This window comes from Ovis canadensis, chromosome 1 (assembly GCF_042477335.2).
Source record: "Ovis canadensis isolate MfBH-ARS-UI-01 breed Bighorn chromosome 1, ARS-UI_OviCan_v2, whole genome shotgun sequence".
NCBI classification, from domain to species: Eukaryota; Metazoa; Chordata; class Mammalia; order Artiodactyla; family Bovidae; genus Ovis; species Ovis canadensis.
Genome location: NC_091245.1, coordinates 193,891,496 through 193,913,072, shown reverse-complemented (window position 1 = coordinate 193,913,072; position 21,577 = coordinate 193,891,496). Strand labels below are relative to the sequence as shown.

General features: G+C 40.3%; 1 protein-coding gene across 6 annotated transcripts in view; it reads left to right on the top strand.

Annotated features, from left to right (window-relative positions):
- Positions 1–21,577, top strand: part of TFRC (transferrin receptor) — a 147,734-nt gene that overhangs the window by 115,743 nt on the left and 10,414 nt on the right. For 2 of the 6 annotated variants that reach the window (XM_069556597.1, XM_069556604.1), the window contains 10 exons: positions 7,357–7,415; positions 7,954–8,164; positions 8,669–8,879; positions 11,215–11,364; positions 11,961–12,069; positions 16,031–16,144; positions 17,786–17,884; positions 18,239–18,378; positions 20,047–20,204; positions 20,912–21,031. In XM_069556597.1, coding sequence (XP_069412698.1) covers positions 7,380–7,415; positions 7,954–8,164; positions 8,669–8,879; positions 11,215–11,364; positions 11,961–12,069; positions 16,031–16,144; positions 17,786–17,884; positions 18,239–18,378; positions 20,047–20,204; positions 20,912–21,031 — 1,348 coding nt within the window. In that variant the 5' untranslated portion in view covers positions 7,357–7,379. Of the gene's footprint in view, positions 1–748; positions 947–7,356; positions 7,416–7,953; positions 8,165–8,668; positions 8,880–11,214; positions 11,365–11,960; positions 12,070–16,030; positions 16,145–17,785; positions 17,885–18,238; positions 18,379–20,046; positions 20,205–20,911; positions 21,032–21,577 lie in introns of those variants that run through there. The other 4 variants (XM_069556611.1, XM_069556622.1, XM_069556632.1 and 1 more) reach the window with 4 other exon arrangements.

The following is a 21,577-nucleotide window of genomic DNA, read 5'->3' as shown; positions in this document are numbered from 1 at the left end:
TCTGTTCTATCACCCTAATAAATCGCTTGTTTCTATTTTCTCTTCCATTCCCTCATGCATTAAAATATTCTGCAAAGTTCTATGCCCGTCTTAGTGATTTATGGGCAGCTTTTGTACATCCGAAATACAAATTTGCATTTTCCTTTTTAAAATATAGTTGCTTTACAATATTATGTGAGTTTCAGATGTACAGCGAAGTGATTTGGTTTTACATATATACATATCTATATTCTTCGATTCTTTTCCATTAAAGATTATTACAAGATATTGAATATAGTTCCCTATGCTATACAGTTACATTTTGCTTTTAATTCTGTTTTGCTTATCCTATTTCTGAAGCTGCAAAACATATATTCACAACATGGCTTTAGTGCCTACTTAATATTCCAGCAACGACAGACACTTTCAAATAAACATTTCAGTTTAGGTATCCAGCATTTAGGAGTAAAGGCTAACACCATTTGACCTTGCACTGCACAGCCAGAAGATCGGTCAAGGTTAGACGGCGGGCTCCGGGAGGCAGGGCTACGGCTGCGCGCCAGCTGAGGACGCGAGGAGGAAGTTAGTGCACCACTCGCCCAACCCCTCCTACACCTGCAGTCTGGCGCCTTTTCCCTCCGACCTCGCGTCCCGCGCTCCAGCGGAGGGCCCCCAATCCGACTGCCTTCCCACTCCTAGCCCCAGGCTGTCTTTTTCCTGAGCGCCTCTGAAGGTGTACGTGATATAGGAAGTGACGCAAGGGGGCGGAGCCAAACTATAAACTGCAAGTTGGGGGTGGTTATCGCACCAGAGGGTGTCGGCAAAGACTGGTGGCGGGCCGGCAAGCAGCGGACGGGGGAGGCGCCTCTGTGAGTGACACGCGGCTGCGAGAATCCCGCCGACTCTCCTACCCTCCCCTCAGCTTGCGAGGGGCTGCTCGGAGCGGGCTTGGGTGCGACCCTCCTCGGTGCGGTCCAGCAGCTTGGGGAGCCGCGCGCGGCGCCGGGAGGCTGCCGCGCCTCCGGGTTGGCGGGCGGGAACGTAGCCCGCGTGGCGGCGGGAAAGGGGCTGTGGCGGGGAGCGGAGCCAGGCTGCAGGTGCAAGCGAGGTGCAGCGGCGCTGCGGGACAGGCTGCCCGACCTTTCCCTTACCCGTGCCCTCCCCTCGGCCCCCAACCCTGCGAATAGGTTCTGTTAGGGTCCTGAGGGCGAGATGAGGGGTGTTCCACTGTCGTTCTACGCCCTGCTATTTTGCTCCCGGCTTCCCAGGTCACCCGGATCCCTTGTCCTCACTAGCTCGCCCTGAGAAGATGCAGGCCCTCTTGGGACAGCCATAGGCTGCAGGCCCGGGAGCAAGGCGTCAGCCACGCTGCCGCAGCGCTGAGCCACTCTGCGGGGAGCACGTGGCCCTTTCAGGAAGTGTTCCCAGGGAACGGCTGTCGGGATGCGTAGATGACCTTGAGCTCGTAGCCCTTGGATTCCTCGGGGCCCGCCGGGGCCGTGGTCTCATTGTTGAAAGGGGCAAAGCTGTCCTCAACTGCATTACGACTGTGTCCTGGGCATGTAGGCAAGGGTTTCTGTAAGCCGTATATTTGAACTCCAGTACAACCTGATCTTTCCGCGCTGCCTGTTGGCCTTGTGTGTGGTTTCTCAGTTTTTCTAAGAAGCCGACTGAATCCTTTAGGTGTTCATATTTACGAGTATTCGGATTGCTAGGCTCTTCTAACAGATGGGAGACCGTAGGAATAAGACTTCTACTTTGTGAAAGCTATGGTCTAGGGGCCAAGTAAAAGCTATTTGGATTGGAATCGGCTTTTGCCTTCAGGAAATTAGCGATATGGTATCAAAGGGCTGTGCTTGATGATATAAAACGCCTTAGAAGCCTATTGTATCACTGTTGGCGGTGGACAGCTTTGTAGGCTAGTAATGGGGTGGGTGGGCCAGTTGTGACTTGACCCAGGTTAACATTTTGCCATAGGCTAGATTGTGGTGACTGGGTATGCCAAGGAAATTGATTGCTGGTGCTTTTTCTGGTAAGAAGGTTGAATAAGGATATAGTTATCCTGTTACAGAAGTATTTGGGTACCTGATACCTTTATTTGAGGCTTAGATAGGAGTCTGGAATACTAGATGCTGATTCCGTTGCCTCTGAGCTGGGCAATTTGACCTTATTGACCAAGACATTTAAGGTGATTTCCAGAAGTGGTTTTCTGTTTTGTTTTTACTGGGATCTTAGTTCCCCAGGCCAGGGCTGAAACCTGTGTCCCTTGCTGTGGAAGCCCAGAATCTTAATCACTGGACTGCCAGGGAAGTCCCTCCCTGATTTTTCTGCTTTGAAAATTAAGGTTAGGCTCCCTAAAGTACTGACTGGTCCTGCCAGGTTTTTTGTTTGTTTTGCTTTGGTTTTTTTCCTCAGTTTTGGATTATTGTTGTTCAGACAGTTGCTAAGTCATGTTGACTCTTTGCCACTCTGTGGACTGCAGGACCCCAGGCTTCCCTGTCCTTCCTTCACCATCTCCTGGAGTTTACGCAAACCCATGTCCATTGAGTCGATGATGCCACCCAACCATCTCATCCTCTGTCACCCCCTTCTCCTGCCCTCAGTCTTTCCCAGCATCAGGGTCTTTTCCAAGTTGGCTCTTCGCATTGGGTGGCCAAAGTATTGAAGCTTCAGCGTCAGTCTTTCCAATGAACGTTCAGGGTTGACTTCCTTTAGGGTTGGCTGTTTTTGTTGTTGTTTTTCTCAATTTTGGACTGTAATAGACTCAATATGTTACACAAAATCCAGAATTAAAAATTTTGTCATTGATATGAAATGTTTTCCAAAAGTCTATATGTAGCATAGTACCATTCAACTTGTCTTTGATGGAATGTTCTTGTTAAGTAATGGTGGTGGTGAAACTAGCCTGTGCGGAAGACTGTTGGATAGCGAACAACTCAGCTAACTCTGCCCTAAAAGGAGTGGTATTTACTTGCCTTTGATTATGTTAGTGAAGTTGCTCAGTCGTGTCCGACTCTTATGGACTGTAGCCTACCAAGCTCCTCTGTCCATGGGATTTAGTCCAGGCAATAGTGCTGGAGTGGATTGCCATTTCCTTCTCCAGGGGTTCTTCCCAACCCAGGGATCGAACCCAGGTCTCCCGCATTGTAGACAGACGCTTTACCATCTGAGCCACCAGGGAAGTCCTTTGATTACGTAGCTATCTGTAATGAAGAAAGCTCCCAGTTCACCTTGAATCAGACAACAATTGAAAGCTCTTGAAAATGACTCTCCGAGGCCTTTTAGAACTCTTGTGTGTGTGCCCCTTCTGTCTGCTCTCTCAGATGACCACTACACAGACTGCAGGGACTTCAAGTGGTCCTGACCTTCAACTTGAGCAATCTTTTTCTCAGAAAGCTAAATAAGAATGAACATTTTGCTTTGTTTTCTTTTATTCCTCCCACTGCTTTTTCATTTTAGGCTCATAAAGTTAGTCTCTTAAATAGTAAAAACCTTGACCAGCCATCTCTTTATAAGGCATTCTGGGTATACACAAGTTATGTGTTCTAAGGGCCATGCAGTTTTGAAAGTTCCGGTAATCTTTTCATTTTCACCTGCAAATGCATAACTGTCTTGGGAAACTGTTTAGAAAATGGGTATCTATAACCAATTACTTGACATCTTGGAGCTCTGCCAGGTAAAGGTTAAGGTTTTTCTACTTTTTAAAATTTCTTACCTATCCAAGCTTTGCCCAGTGTTTTCAGGATAAACCAAAATAGTAGCAAGGATGGGAAGATCCCACATCCAAGGTTTTCATTATATTCCTTTTCATATAATTTCCAAATTATATGAAACGTGAACCTCATGTACAATAAAGTTATCTTTACTTTGTTGATTACCACATAATTCCACATCAAATTTTGTGGGATAGAGAAATCAGTCAGAGAAGGCTTCATAGAGATGGCCCTTGAGCTGATCCAGGAAGAAATGGGTAGGACTTTAAGAACAAAGGAAGGATGTTAGTGGGTACAGGCGGGGGCTGGATTTTGTCTCATTCTGGAGAAGGTAGAGGGCAGTGAAGTTATTAGGTGGTGAAGGTCTCTAGAACAGAGCCTCAGAAGCAGACAGAGAAACTTCATTTATGTGAGCTCCAAGGACTTGAAACTGGCTTGTTTTCTAAATTGAAATGGGGTTGTCAGTATTAAAAAACACGTGTCTTATTTTTATTTCAGGTAAAGTGGAGTAGTAGCTTTAAATATGTTTTCTATGTAGGTGAAAGTGTATTTTGGTACCTAATCCCATTAGCTATATATATTTTGTACAGACCTATGATTTTGAGACATCCCAAAGTAGCATAAGACCTCAAGATAACTACCATATTAAAAAATTAAATAGAAAATTAATGCCACATATCAAGAAAGTAGGAATAAGATGATATGAATTTGAAAGAAGCTTGAGACTGTAGTCTAGCTATTACCTTTGCCTGCCTCTGTCTTCTATCCCAAGGCTCAGTTTAAAACATTTCTTCCTTCCATTTCATGTTCAAAACATGTGGGGCTCTGATTTTGCTTACCTGAATTTTCATTAATGTGAGAAACTGAATATTTTTCCCAGTTATCATTGAGAACACCAAAAATACACAAGATGCTAATATAAGTAAAAATCAAGGTGATTTTTGGGTTGTCTTTTGTAATAGATTGTTAGCACTGATGATGACATCTTGAAATAAGCTAAGTAAAAGTTGTTTGGCTTATATATGTAGTCTTGTAACAGAACTACTTGTTTATAGGTTGGTATGAAAAGTTTTTCTCCCATGCTTTTAGAGCACATAGTTGTTGCAGTTAGAAAATACATTAAGGGATTCTTTTAAATAGAAAGCTTTACTAATGGGTGAAATTATTTTGAAAGAATGACTCAGTTTTGTTATGGGTAAAACTTTAGGAAGAGCCTTTGTGGATATCATTTTAGATAGAATGAAATTGTGGATACAATTGTGTTCTTCACAGATGTGGGGTTAAATGATGGAGTTAAAATGAGAATTACCAAGGGTGTGGAGAAAAGGGAACACTCTTCCCCTGTTGGTGAGAATGTAAATTGATACAGCCACTATGGAAGACAGTATGGATATTCCTTAAAACACTAGGAATAAAACCACAATGTGACCCAACAATTCCACTCCCAAAATTGAAAAAGATGCATGTGTCCCATTGTTCATTGCAACACCATTTACAGTAGCTAGAACATGGAAGCAACCTAGAGGTCCATGGACAGATGAATGGATACAGAAGTTGTGGTACATATACACAATGGAATATTATTAGCCATAAAAAGGAATGCATTTGAGTCAGTTCTAATGAGGTGAATGAACCTAGAACCTATTATACAGAGTGAAGTGAATCAGAAAGAGAAAGATAAATACTGTATTCTAACACATATATATGGAATGTAGAAGAATGGTATTGAAGAACTTATTTACAGGGCAGCAATGGAGAAACAGACATAGAGAATAACTTAGACATGGGGAGAGGGTGAGATGTGTGGGAAGAATAACATGGAAACTGACATTACCATATGTAAAATAGATAGCCAACAGGAATTTGCTGTATGGCTCACGAAACTCAAACAGGGGCTCTGTATCAACCTAGAGGGGTGGGATGGGAAGGGAGATGGGACGGAGTTTCAAAACGGAGGGGGTATATGTATACCTATGGCTGATTCAAGTTGAGGTTCAATAAAAAATAAGTTAATTAAAAAAATGAGAATTACCTAGGTCATACTTTTTTCCTCCTCTGACTTGATTTCTTTAATGTTACAGTCTTAATTCTGTGTCTGGGGATTGAAATAGAAATAGTATATCTGTTTGCTCAGTAAAAAATATACTTATATTTTAACTATGCAAAATCATGACATGTACTATTAACATCTGTTTCTTTAGGCTTGCACTCAATCTCCTTATTGTTTATTTACACCTTTTATTTAGATCACTTATTTGAATGTGTTGTCAGTCTTAAAATTCATTTAAAACTAGAAACCTTGAGGAGTGGCTGAGTCAGATGAATATCAAGCTGATAAGCTGGTTTTTTCCTAGAAAAGGGTGATTAAAATTGGTTCAGGGTGTTCAGGGTGGAGCCTTCCAGTTCTGGCTCTAGTGATTGGGTTTATACAGTTGAGTGCAGTCATAGTGATAAGCTTTTTGTGCCAGATGGGGTCAGATTGTTGGTCTTTAAAGCCTGAGGATTAAAAATTGGTGTGTTTTTTTTTGTTGTTGTTGTTAATAGAGTTTGATAGGAGACTTTTCTAATGCCAGTTTGTATAGTTTCTTTGTTTTACAATCTACATATATATCACATCTTGCTTTTTGCTGTGTGGGTGTTAAATGTGCTATGAGTATACTTTTAGAGGAAAAGCTTTAAAATAGTGTGAAATAAATGTCTTTTTATACATCTCAACATATTTTCAAGCATCACGATGCACTCAAACCAAATTAATTAGAAAAATCTAGATTTCAGTTAATACCTGTGCTTTAACTTTTAAGACTCTTGGTTACAGAGGCAGAGGCATAGTTTGCTTTGAAAAAAGTTAAAAGTAATTTCTTAAATTTCTGGAGATGAGAACATGCTGTCTGTAAAACCAGTTTTATAGACAGCTGTTGGACCTCATTTTTAGGTGATCAGTTTTCGGCCTTGAACAAGTCGCTTAAGGGCTCAAATAATTGGCCTTTTCATCTGTAAAATAGCATACTCTGTGCTTTTCTTTTATCTATTCTTTTTGCATCAAAGATTGATCAAATCATTTGTTAGAAATTGTTCATTTAATTAGAAGGTTTGGGTTTTCTCTCCTTTTCTATTGGCATGTTTGTGTGGCATAACCAGTCTTTGGCTTAATTTTACTTTTGTTAGTTTTGTTTTTTTTTTTCCAGGTGCCAGTTTACTGTCTTTTGTATTTGCCCCTTTTCTTTGTCTAGTAAATTCAGTTAAAGTGAGCTATTTGAAAGTAAGTGACAGACATCACAATACTTCATCCTTAAAATCGTTGGCATTAATCTCCCAGCAAGGACATACTCCTCCAAAAAATGCAATACCGTATCTAAATCTAATATTGATACAATACTGTTGTCTAGGATATAGTCTGTATTCAAATTTCTTACTTCTCCCAGTAATATCCTTCAAGCTGTCCTCAACCCGCCTCATCCCTCCCTCAATTCAGTAGCTAATCAAGGATCACCCTAAATTTAGTTGTCATGTTAAACTATCTTGGTGAAAGATCCTTTCTAGAAAAGTGATAATATATTTAAAAGTAAACTTGATATATAATACTTAATGGAAAGTCCTCGCTAGTCTAATACAGTGGTATCTGTGTTAGATATCTCATCATACTAATTCTCTGTTTTGTGTTTAGGCTCTTCTGTGTTGCAGCTCAAAATGATGGATCAAGCCAGATCAGCATTCTCTAACTTGGTATGATTTTAAGATGTATTTCTCTGTCACCAGTTTGCAAGAGTCTGAAGCATATGAGGATGCTTTTCACCCAGTAAGCAAGAAAAAATACCCAAAGCTATCATCAGTTACTCATTTATGTTTGAAGTGGTGGTCTTGAGGTGTAATAGATCTCACAAAGGAAGATTATATTCAGTCTTGAGTAGAGTTAATTATGGAAAATCATGTAAGAAGTTTCAGGGCATAGTGAAGAGATAGTCAGGTAGTTCAGATAAACTAAAGAAAGCACTGGTCAAAATGTCTATCCGTAGACATGATAACAGAAATTCTGAATGAAAAGGCTGAATGAGATGAAGGCAAGTGTATGAACCAGCCCTCTTCTGCTGTTGACAGAACTGGGCACAGGGAAGTGTGCTAGCTTGAAAAGGGAACTTCTTTTTCCTTGAGAATGTACAGCAAGTCATAGTAATGGCCCAATACCACCTGATCAAGCTTCCTTTAAATGTCTCAGTTCCCTTTCTTCTCCTTCATAATGCTTTCTTTCTTTTTTAAATCTCAGTTTGGTGGAGAACCATTGTCATATACCAGGTTTAGTCTGGCTCGGCAAGTAGATGGTGATAACAGTCATGTGGAGATGAAATTAGCTGTGGATGAAGAAGAAAATGTTGACAGTAACATGAGGGGTAACCAAACCAGTATCACAAAACCGAAAAGGTTAAATGGATATATCTGCTACGGGATCATTGCTGTAATCATCTTTTTCTTGATTGGTAAGAACAGCCATTCAAAACTTTAAAAATTCCTTGTCATCAACTCTAGGAAGTTTGTTTATCCAGCTCAGCGAACATTTATGTAGTGCATTGTGCAAGATACTAGGAATACAGTGATGCCTAAGATTTTACACCTGCCTTTGAGGTTAGCTTGGTGGGAGAAGAGCAACACAGGAATCATTTCCGGGTAATGTGCAAATGTTACACTAGAAATTTGCACAGGTTATTTGTAGCATAGATGCTGGACCTGAGGATTCACAGAAGGCTTCTGGGAAGAAAAGTTACCTTTGCTTTAAAAAGCTAACTGTTTAAAATGAAATTATTATATAATAGATTGAATGGTTTAAAATAGACAAAGCTGAGATGTGTTATTTACTTTCAGATGCCTTATAGTTTAATTAATGCCAGCATTTTCAAAGGATAACTGAAAATATTAACAGTTCTTACAGGAACAGAGTATAAATGAAATTCTTTGAGTTCAGCTCTGAAACTTTTTATCCTTAGGATTTATGATTGGCTACTTGGGCTATTGTAAACGTGTGGAACCACAAGGTGATTGTGGGAAACAGGCAGGAACACAGCCTTCATGCCCAGAGGAGACAGAAGCTTTCGAACCCGAAGAGCAGCTCCCTGGAGTGCCTCGCATATTCTGGGCAGACCTCAAATCAGCGCTGTCAGAAAGACTGGATGCAGTAGACTTTACCGGGGCCATCAAGTAAGCCTGAGCTGCTTCACAAGTTCAACCTCAGTGCCTAAACAAATACTATTAGGTGCCATGGAATAGAACAAGGGTGATAGTCTAGAGGAAAAGCTGTTTAGAATAGGCAAGACATTTTCAGTTAAAGGGTAGTCAAAGTGAAAGTGTTAGTTGCTCAGTTGTGTCCATTCTTTGCGACCCCATGGGTTGTAGCCCACCAGGCTTCTCTGTCTGTGGAATTCTCGAGGCAAGAATACTGGAGTGGGTAGCCATTCCTTTCTCCAGGGGATCTTCCCAAACCAGGGATCGAACTCAGGTCTCCCGCATTGCAGGCAGATTCTCCCCCGCCCACCCCCCGCCTTTTTTTTTTTAAAAAAAGAAAATTCATAGGCTCTTGGGCTTTTTGTCCATATGGTTCTTTGTAGCCTGTTGCTTGCTGTCAGACTTTGTTCTTCTCTGATTTTCCATCTCATCCCCCTGTAAGTCATGCTGAGCCCTGCTCAGTTCAGTCGCTCAGTGTGTCCGACTCTTTGCGACCCCATGAATCGCAGCACACCAGGCCTCCCTGTCCATCACCATCTCCCGGAGTTCACTCAGACTCAAGTCCATCGAGTCCGTGATGCCATCCAGCCATCTTATCCTCGGTCGTCCCCTTCTCCTCCTGCCCCCAATCCCTCCCAGCATCAGAGTCCTTTCCAATGAGTCAACTCTTCGCATGAGGTGGCCAAAGTACTAGAGTTTCAGCTTTAGCATCATTCCTTCCAAAGAAATCCCAGGGTTGATCTCTGATCTTCAGAATGGACTGGTTGGATCTCCTTGCAGTCCAAGGGACTCTCAAGAGTCTTCTCCAACACCACAGTTCAAAAGCATCAGTTCTTCAGCGCTCAGCCTTCTTCACAGTCCAACTCTTGCATCCATACATGACCACTGGAAAAACCATAGCCTTGACTAGACGGACCTTAGTCGGCAAAGTAATATGTCTGCTTTTGAATATACTGTCTAGGTTAGTCATAAGTTTTCTTCCAAGGAGTAAGCGTCTTTTAATTTCATGGCTGCAGTCACCATCTGCAGTGATTTTGGAGCCCCCCAAAATAAAGTCTGACACTGTTTCTACTGTTTCCCTATCTATTTCCCATGAAGTGATGGGACCAGATGCCATGATCTTCGTTTTCTGAATGTTGAGCTTTAAGCCAACTTTTTTGCTCTCCTCTTTCACTTTCATCAAGAGGCTTTTTAGTTCCTCTTCACTTTCTGTCATAAGGGTGGTGTCATCTGCATATGTGAGGTTATTGATATTTCTCCCGGCAATCTTGATTCCAGCTTGTACTTCTTCCAGTCTGGCATTTCTCATGATGTACTCTGCATAGAAGTTAAATAAGCAGGGTGACAATATACAGCCTTGATGTACTCCTTTTCAGTTCTAACTGTTGCTTCCTGACCTGCATATAAATTTCTCAAGAGGCAGGTTAGGTGGTCTGGTATTCCCATCTCTTTCAGAGTTTTCCACAGTTTATTGTGATCCACACAGTCCTGCCACTATCCATAAAGGGGTCTGCAGCTTTTTTCATCCTCTAGCTCAGGACTAACTGACAGCCCAAGTCTCAAGTATTTCTTGATTTCTTCTGGTTCTTACTCAACCCATACCCTAAGAAGTGTCCTTTAGGTTTCTGTCTTTAGACTTTTCTTTTTTTGGCTGCACTGGGTCTTCAATGCTGCGTGCACAGGCTTTCTTTAGTTGGAGTGAGTAAAGGCTGCTCATCTTTTACCTTTCGTTAACCCCGAATAGTTTCAATGGGACAATAATTCTTTTGGTCTTAAATGAGAAATCTTGGCCTTTATACTTCTTCTGGTGAATATTTTTGTGTGTACTGTACACTAGGCATTATGGATAAAGTGAGGGTGAGGCTATAGTCTCAAAAAAGATTATATAACTAATGTGATGTATGTATTTACAAAGAGTCATGAGATATCAAAATGAAGAGGAGTTTTGCTTCTGGGATATTCAGAATGCTTCAAGAAGTGAAATTGAAGCTGTATGTCTTGAATTCACCAACAGTAACACTGTCTTTCATTTTGCTTACAGCAGATCTTATGGAAACTACTCATTCCCCTAAAATTACCCTAAGCAGATATATAGGGATGAGGCTTTACAGTAGATAAAGAGGTTTAATTTCTTCAAATATAGATGCCTTTTTCCCCCTCCTCTTCTAAGCTTGTCTCTATCTGGTTAATCCAGAATTTTGGGTCACAGTTGTTTTATTGAGTTATGCTTTTAAGGCAACTTGCTTGATACTTGAGTTCAGTGTTTAAGTTAAGCTTTAGTTCATTTAACAGTGAGTTTTTTCCCCTCCAGGATGCTGAATGAAAATTCTTATGTCCCACGTGAGGCTGGATCTCAAAAAGATAGCAGTTTGGCTTTTTATATTGAAAGTCAATTACGTGACTATAAACTCGACAAAGTCTGGCATGATGAACATTTTGTTAAGATTCAGGTCAAAGGCAGGTATGTTGAAAGATGGTAACCTCATTTTATAGAATTAGCTATTCTCAGGTGTGCTAATTATTGTCTGACTCTTTGTGACCCCATGGACTGTAGCCTACCAGGTTCCTCTGTCCATGGAATTCTCCAGGCAAGAATACTGGAGTGGGCAGCCACTCCTACTATCTTGCCAGGTAGGATCTTCCCGACCTAGGGATTGAACCTGGGTCCCTGCATTCCAGGTGGCCTCATTACCATCTGAGCCGCCAGGGGAGCCCTAATTATAGCAAAAATGAAGTCGATTTGTCGTGTCCGACTCTTTGCAACCCCATGGGCTGTAGCCTACTAGGCTCCTCAGTCCATGGGATTTTTCTAGGCAAGAATACTGGAGTGGGTTGCCATTTCCTTCTCCAGGGCATCTTCCCGACCTAGGGATTGAACCCAGGTCTCCCACATTGTAGGCAGACGCTTTTACCATCTGAGCTACCAGGGAAGCCCCAATTATAGCAAAGACCTTCAAAATGAATGCATGTCAAATGCTAAATGTATTAAATTCATTTAATTTTTTCTCAAAGACGCCTTCGCTTCATTTTCCCTTAACCTTTTTTTTTTTCTCGCAGTTCTCAAAACTCGGTGTCTATAGTGAGTACAAGTGGTGACGGCAGTCAGGCATACTCAGTGGAGAATCCTGAGGGTTACGTGGCATATAGTAAGGCTGCGACAGTTACTGTGAGTAAGGCAAAGCCATGCATGAGACTTTTTCCCTTGTTGAATAGCTCGCAAACTCACTGTCTTTCCTGTTCTTAGTATAAGTTTACTTGTAAAATGTAGCTGGTCATGGGATATTTTTGTTCTCATCCCTCCTATGCCACAGTTAAAATCCCGAGTCCTCAGCTTGGTTGGCAAGGCCCTAAGTAATTCTACTGCACTGCTCTTCACTCACTCTGCTGTGGCCACTCTCACCTCCCTGCTGTTCCTCAAACACTCTGACTCAAACATGCTCCCACCTCAAGGCCTTTATAGATTGCTTTTCCCTTTGTCTGTCCCACTCCTCCCTTAAATATCAGCATGGCTTCTTCCCTCCCATTGCACTGGAGTCTCTTCTCCAGCATTTCCTCCCTAGGGAATTCTTCTTTGATTATCTTATCAAAAATGTCCTTCCTCCAGTCCCTTCTCCTTACCCTGTAAGTACAGAGCCTGACATTATTCACTTGTTTCCACACTAGAATGTAAGCTACACAAAGGGCTAGGGGTTAGTTTCATTTTCTGCTATGTCACAGAGCCTCGGACAGTGCCTGACACATGCTGGTATTTACTGAATGAATTCATGTATCAGATTCACCCTTATGTGGAGGCAGATATAAATAACCATCTTGGCTGGAGTCTAATGTTAGTTTGATGCTTTAATGCTTGATCTTTAAAAATTTAGGCAACTTTGGCCAAACTACTATAGAAGTTGAAAAACAGCTAGCTAGATCTATCTAGGTTTTTTAGGTTAAAAACCACATATTTATATGCCAGAGTCTTATCTGAAGACTGTCTTCTGAGCCAAATGAAATTTCATGGTTATTCTCTGTCTTCCTGATTGCCTGTGCTCTATCACTTTAACTGGCCACCCACAAGCCAGTGTTTTGGAGGTAGGTAGTGATAGTTTACGGTGAACAGTGGCGGATTCCTGATCTCTGAAGAAGATTTAGCTTTGGGACCAGGGACCAGGCTTGATCACTCAAGACCTTTTGTGTGGCAGAAGTTTTATGACAGTAAAAAAGGACAGACAAAGCTACTGACATAGACATCAGAAGAGGACAGAGCGTCCGCACTCGCTGCTGGTATCAAGGCCTTATATATGTTTACCAGACCCACTCCCACAACATGCATCTTAAATTAACAAGGTTAGAACTAACAATAGAGAGGTCTTACCTGACCCATTCTCATAACATAAGTCTTAATATAACAAGATAACCGAGATACAGAGCTTAAGGAAAAACATAGCCTTGAGCAAGATGAGCTTTGTTGTGTAATCATTCAGTTCAGTTCAGTTAGAGCAGTCCTGTCCGTCTCTTTGTGACCCCATGAATTGCAGCACGCCAGGCCTCCCTGTCCATCACCAACTCCCGGAGTTCACTCAGACTCAAGTCCATTGAGTCCGTGATGCCATCCAGCCATCTCATCCTCTGTCGTCCCCTTCTCCTGCCCCCAATCCCTCCCAGCATCAGGGTCTTTTCCAATGAGTCAACTCTTTGCATGAGCAAAGTACTGGAGTTTCAGCTTTAGCATCATTTCTTCCAAAGAACACCCAGGACTGATCTCCTTTAGAATGGACTGGTTGGATCTCCTTGCAGTCCAAGGAACTCTCAAGAATCTTCAACACCACAGTTCAAAAGCATCAATTCTTCGGTGCTCAGCTTTCTTCACAGTCCAACTCTCACATCCATACATGACCACTGGAAGAACCACAGCCTTGACTAGATGGACCTACGTTGGCAAAATGATGTCTCTGCTTTTCAATATGCTGTCTAGGTTGGTCATAAGTTTTCTTCCAAGGAGTAAGCGTCTTTTAATTTCATGGCTGCAGTCACCATCTGCAGTGATTTTCAAGCCCCCCCAAATAAAGTCTGACACTGTTTCCACTGTTTCCCCATCTATTTGCCATGAAGTGGTGGGACTAGATACCATGATCTTCATTTTCTCAATGAAGTTGAGCTTTAAGCCAACTTTTTCACTCTCATCTTTCACTTTCATCAGGAGGCTTTTTAGTTCCTCTTCACTTTCTGCCATAAGGGTGGTGTCATCTGCATATCTGAGGTTATTGATATTTCTCCCAGCAATCTTGATTCCAGCTTGTGCTTCTTCCAGCCCAGTGTTTCTCATGATGTACTCTGCATAGAAGTTAAATAAGCAGGGTGACAATATACAGCCTTGACATACTCCTTTTCCTATTTGGAACCAGTCTGTTGTTCCATGTCCAGTTCTAACTGTTGCTTCCTGACCTGCATGTAGGTTTCTCAAGAGGCTGGTCAGGTGGTCTGGTATTCCCGTCTCTTTCAGAATTTCCCACAGTTTATTGTGTAATCATTAGCTCTGGGAAAAACATTTTATGTGACTAAGACTAAGGAATGTAGAAAAAGTTTGTCCTTTTCTTCTCCTCAAGAGACCCCCTGGGTGCCCTGGATGCCTTATCAGCCTACATAAGAATGAACTCTCTCAGTACGTAGTTCTGTTAAAGAATGTGGAGAGGATTGGTTCACCTGAATGCTATCTGTGTTTAGATATTTGGTTGTTAATGTCAGTTTATTCATCTGAACTCTGATAGAATTTAGGACTATTATGATGACAACTTATATAAACATCTAAAAGTTGATCTCTGCAAGTTTATTCTATTCTAAAACAACTTTTGGATGGATTTATTATCACAACTTTCAGTTAATTCTTATGTCCTCAGTTATCTGCAGTTCAAGTGTAGGAACATTATGTAATTGGTTCTGCCTTGTCTAGTCTACAGTGTTTTTATTGATAGATATCGGTTTGCTTAAGCATATTTTATTATCCTTTCTGTTTCCTGAAAATATCTGAAGCAATGTAAATTAACATAAACAGTCAATGTTAATTAAATGAAAGGTATCATAAGGTAATGAAAGATATGAATATTTAGTTTAGTTCAGTCACTCAGTCCTGTCCGACTCTTTGTGACCGTGTGAACTGCAGCACGCCAGGCATCCCTGTCCATCACCAACTCCCGGAGTCCACCCAAACCTATGTCCATTGAGTCAGTGATGCCATCCAACCATCTCATCCTCTGTCGTCCCCTTCTCCTCCTGCCCTCAATCTCTCCCAGCATCAGGGTCTTTTCCAGTGAGTCAGCCCTTCACATCAGGTGGCCAAAATATTGGAGTTTCATCTTCAACATCAGTCCTTCCAATGAGCACCCAGGACTGATCTCGTTTAGGATGGACTAGTTGGATCTCCTTGCAGTCCAAGGAACTCTCAAGAGTCTTCTCCAACACCATAGTTCAAAAACATCAATTCTTCGGCCCCAGCTTTCTTCACAGTCCAACTCTCACATCCATACGTGACCACTGGAAAAACCATAGCCTTGACTAGACGGACCTTTGTTGACAAAGTGATGTCTCTGCCTTTTAATATGCTGTCTAGGTTGGTCATAACTTTCTTCCAAGGAGTAAGCGTCTTAATTTTGTGGCTGCAATCACTATCTACAGTGATTTTGGAGCCCCAAAAAATAAAGTCGGCCACTGTTTCCCCATCTATTTCCCATAAAGTGATGGGACCAGATGCTATGATCTTCGTTTTCTGAATGTTGAGCTTTAAGCCAAATTTTTCACTCTCCTCTTGGAGACCAGAAATCTTGACTTCATTCCTGTTAACCCTGAACACTTTTTTAAAAAAGAAATTTATGTATTTGGTTGTGCTGGGTCTTAGTTGTGATATGTGGGATCTAGTTCCCCAGTCAGGGATCAAACCCAGGCCCCCTGCATTGAGAGTGCAGAGTCTTAGCCACTGGACCACCAGGGAAGTCCCTGACCGCTTCTGACTTTAGAACTCTGATACTTTTTCTAGGCCTTGGCCTTCTTTTTTCTCTCTCTCTTGAGTTTGATCTGTAAAATATTTGGTGGCAGACTCTGTCATTGTTCTAATACCATAATGCTCACTGAGTCTAATGTCTTTATCCTAGGGCAAACTGATCCATGCTAATTTTGGCACTAAACAGGACTTTGAGGATTTAAATATGCCTGTGAATGGATCTTTAGTGATTGTAAGAGCTGGAAAAATCACTTTTGCTGAAAAGGTGAGTATGAGGTATTAAATATATGAAATCATTTTATAGCTAAATGATATTATTAATTTTCTTACATTCTGAAAACCATCAGTCGTAAACTCTCATACCTGATAATATAATTTATTAAAGTACTCTACAAATCAAATAAGTTCCTGTTATCTAAAGTTATAGGATACTTCTGAAACTGGCATATCTACTTGGAGTACTTTGCAATAATTGTTCTCCAGGAAAAATACAGTTATGAGAAATGCTTAAGTGAAAGAGATTTAAATTGTGTAACCAATTATATATATATATAAAACCAAGGTTTATGTGTGTATATACACACATACATTCTCTCTCACTCTCTATATATTAATGTATATGATTCAGTTACAACTGTTTTATAAAAAGGAAAATTAAAAGTCACCTATACAAGGGCTTAGAATGGAAAGACAGTGGTTGTTTTGGAAGGGTTTTTATTATTTATATTTTGAATTCTCTTTAAGAGTTAGTTAAGCTTTATTGTGCAACCACATTGGTGTGGAAGTGTTTGTTACTTTTTCAATTGATGTATAATCCATATACCATAAAATTTACTCTTTAAAGTATACTGTTCAGTTTTTAGTATATACGCAGGTTGTACAACTACCATCATGATCTAATTCCCGCATATTTTCATTATATCCTAAAGATGCCCTATACCATTTTCAGTTACTTCCCATTCTTCCCTCCTCCTAGTCCCTGGCAATCACTAATCTACTCTGTTGCTATGGATTTGCCTCTTTTGGACATTTTATATGAGCAGAATCATACAATATTTTGCCTCTTTTGATTGGCTTCTTCTCACTTCGCATAATGTTTTCAAGGTTCATCCATGTGTACCATGAATCAGCACTTCATTTCTTTTTCTGACTGAATAGTATTTGATGTAAGGATATACCACATTTTGCTTGTTTATTTGTCAGTTGACAGACATTTGGGCTGTGTCTACTTGCTGGTTTTATGAATAATGCTACAATAAACATTCATTTATATGTTTTAGGTGAATAGATATTTCTGATTATCATGTGTGTCTACCTAGGAGTGAGATTGCTGGGTCGTATGGTAACTCTATGTTTAGCTTTTGGAGTATATAACATTTTTGGAAATGACAACATTTTAGAAATGGAAGAGAGATTAGTGGTTGCCAAAAGTTGAGGGTGAAAACAAATGGCAACTGGAAGAATCTTTGTGGTGTTAAAACTGGTTGTTTGGTATTTTGATTGATTGTTTAGAACTTAATACATACAAACACATGAGTGAGTACAAGTAAAACTGGGGCAGTCTGAATGATATATGTAGATTGTATGGTATCAATGTTAGTATTCAGGCTGTTAGTTCTGCAGACTTTGACTAAAAGAAAACTGGGCAAAGTTTACAGTGGATCTCTATTATTTCTTAAAACTACAAATGAATCGACAGTTATCTTGTAAACATTTCAGTTAATTTCTTTAAAAAAGTTAAATTTTAAGGCAAGTATTTTTTCCTATGCATGTTAGCTATTGAAATGTTGGAAGTATTGGTGTAGTCTGCTGTAGCCCTTTGTCTTTCAGTATATGTTCAGTATGTATTCTTTTAATTTTTGTTGATTAGATCTTCATTTTCTGAGCTTTATGTGTTTTTCTTTAGGTGGCAAATGCTGAAAGTTTAAATGCAATTGGTGTCTTGATATACATGGACCATAGTAAATTTCCCATTGTTAACGCAAATCTTCCAGTGTTTGGACATGTGAGTTTTTATTTCTTGACTAAATAAGTTACTGGCTTCTACAGATTGATGCTGGGTTCCATCTACATTAATAGCAATAGAGCTATGCCTTCCTTAAATACTTTTTTTGCCCTTGGAGAATTTTAGCAGTAAGTGAGAAGACGAATTGCATGACTTTGAAACCTAATTATTACTTATTGCTAAAAATACTTTACCAATAGTACCTTGAATTAAGAATTTGACGTATGCCATTATAGTTGTACATATACTCAGACTTTCAGACTATAAATGTAGGTTATAGCCTCATACAGAATTTGAATCTTATAGGGATTTCTTGAATAAATGTGTGAGCTAATTACTCTTTTGTTTTACTAGGCTCATCTGGGAACAGGTGACCCTTACACACCTGGATTCCCTTCTTTTAATCACACTCAATTTCCACCATCTCAGTCATCAGGATTGCCAAACATACCTGTCCAAACAATTTCCAGAGCCGGTGCAGAAAGGCTATTTCAGTAAGTTCTTATTTGAAAGCCGTCTTGCAGGGTCAAGTTTTATGATTAGGGAGAAATAATAATCTGTTGATTTGATAAAATCTTAAAACAATTGGCTGTAATTTTCCACATGTTGGGTCTTTGGGGGATGGTTAGCTGTTAACTTGATGTATGTAAAAATGAAATTTTTCCTCTATAAAGTGATCTTAATAGGCATTCGATTCATTAAACTTGAAGAGACCTTGTTCAGTCCACCCAGTGAATTTCTTGTGTAATATTGTTGGCATACCTTCTGCTTGAGTACTTCCTGTGGTTAAAGCATTTTGTTACCTATGGCAACATTCAGTTATTGGAGAAGATCTTTTAGAATTTGTATTGGGCTGAAATCTTATTCCCTGGAATATCCATTAGTTCTGGACTTTCTTTTTTAGCAACAGAATGCTTTGTTTCCTTGTCTGTAGATTGAATATCCTCAGTTCTCATGACAGTTTCCCAGATGCTTTATAGTCATAATTAGCCCATCTGGATATCCTCCCTAGGGTACTAGTATTTCTGTTTAAAAATAGAAGCCAGGCTGGTTAGAGTACATGTCATTAATTTTTATCTTGATCTGGATATATCCCCTCATATTGGCAGGGGATGTTAGTCTATTTTCAAACATTCATGTGAGCATTTATTTGCTATGTGACATAGAATAAGTTACTGTAACCACATTGGTGATGTTTGACGTAATTGTATAGCTGAAGTATATTCTACTTAGCAGGATTACTGATATCAAATAAAGAGCCATCTACATGCAAGGACTTTATATATGACTATTAATAATGTGTCTAAGAGGTTTTTGTAATAGGTGATTATTTTTGACTAAAACCAAACTTAGAATCAGCTACTTCTTCCTACTACCTACAAGCCTTTCCTAATCTGTGAAGCCAGCCCTTTATCTTGTTCTTACATACTGGGGAGTTAATAATGTTTTGACTTATTTATGTAAGTAAGCTCTTTTTGAGCAGTCATTATTTGGATAACACATGCGGAATCAGAAGGGGGAAGCTATCTAACCTAACTATAAGAGCATGAGAGTATTCTTTCATAACTGAAATAAGAATGTATACTTGCCTTGTTGGGCTTTCCTTGTGACTTAGCTGGTAAAGGATCCGCCTGCAATGTGGGAGACCTGGGTTTGATCCCTGGGTTGGGAAGATCCTCTGGAAAGGGAAAGGCTACCCACTCCAGTATTCTGTCCTGGAGAGTTCCATGGACTGTATATGTATAGTCCGTGGGGTCTCGGAGTTGGACACAACTGAGCAGCTCTTACTTTCACTTTTCACTTTCACTTGCCTTGTTAGTGGAGAGTTAGGAAACATGAGAATGTATTAATGCACCTTTATAGATAAAGACTTCATTTTTAATCCATCTTGGAGTCTATTTAAAATGTAAATTATAGCTATTCTCTGGCAGAAACACATATATCAGGTGGGATAGGCAATTTTTTAAAAATTCATTAAACTAGGAAGCAACTCATAATTTTCAAATGACTGCGTACAGATGAGAGTAAACACAAGTGTTTGGTCACTAGTGAGTAATTTTGTGTGTTCTATTTGTCCTCTTAACCTCGAAAGTCACTGATTTTGTAAACCTAGAGGAAGATAACAGTAACTCAGAACTCTGATCTCTACTTTCTGTTTCTAGAAATATGCAAGGAGATTGTCCTCGCACTTGGGGAACAGACTCTTCATGTAAGCTGGTATCATCACAGGATAAAAATGTGAAACTTAGTGTGAACAATGTGCTGAAGGAGATAAGAATTTTTAACGTCTTTGGAGTTATTAAGGGCTTTGAAGAACTAGGTAAAGATCCTTGGGGACTTTTTGTTTGGTTTTCCTCACTAAAGATGTGGCTAGAGGGAGCGAGGGCAGGAGGGCTGACTGGGCTTAGTTTCTTGAAATGCTAAACCATATCTGTCCTAAAGTGAACTAAAGTTCAAGTGCCAGCTTTAGTAGGAGGTAATAACAGCCTAGAAAGTGAACTTCTTGAACTGACCATTGTGCCTAGGAAATCTCTTTTTAAGTTATTAAATAGACCAGAGGTAAGCAAATTTCTTCTTAAGGGAGCAAATGATAGACATGTTGTAGGCCAAACAGTCTCCATTGCAACTCTTCAACTCTGCCACTGCAGCATGAACTCAGCCATGGACAATATTAATGAATGGGCCCACAGGCTGTAGTTTGCCACTCTATCTGTTTGCCATCAAATAGTCATATATCATTTGGTAAGGAAAGCCCTTGGACTTCAGTGCTTACTAGACAGTTAGCGAGCACAAATAAGTAGGCAGTGAGTAACCTTAATTAGTAATGCAGAAAAAAGAGATTAGTATTATCATATGAATGTTTAATCCCTGGAGTCCTAAGTCAGATCTGAAGTAAGGATCTCTTACCCTTACTACATATACTACATTTTTTACCCTTCTACTAATGTGCTTATTCTAGACTTCACTATTAGAAAACAGTTTAAAAGCTGTTTGAATAATTTATCTTTTTTTTTTTTTTAAATTAAGATCGCTATATTATAGTAGGGGCCCAGAGGGATGCCTGGGGTCCTGGAGCTGCAAAGTCCAGTGTAGGAACAAGTCTGCTATTGACACTTGCCCGGATACTTTCCGATATGGTCTTAAAAGGTAGAGTACAAATTTTGAGAACTTGAGCATCTATGTACTGTGCTTCTAAATGTCATAATGTGCTTTGCTCACTTTTGCCTATGTTGTTATGGTTCACTTGTGCTGGGCCCTAGGATCCAAAGATTCAAGAATGTGATGGGGGTTTGTATGTGTGGGTGGCTGGATATAAGAGTGGCAAGTACCATGGGAGAAAGGCTTAAAAGTAAGCCTTTGTTACATAAACATTCCTTAAAGTTTATTTTATTTATTTATTTTTGGCTGTGCTGGGTCTTCATTGCTGCACAGGCTTTCTCTATTTGAGACAAGTGGGGGCTACTCTTTGTTGAAGTGTGTAGACTTCTTATTGCCGTGGCTTCTCTTGTTGCAAAGCATAGGCCCTAGGACTTGGGGCTTCAGTAGCCACAGCAAATGAGCTCAGTAGTTGCAGCTCCTGGGCACTAGATCGCAGGCTCAATAGTTGTAGCACACGAGCTTAGCTGCTCTGCGGCATGTGGGAGCTTCCTAGACCAGAGATTGAACCTGAATCTTCTGCACTGGCAGGCGGAT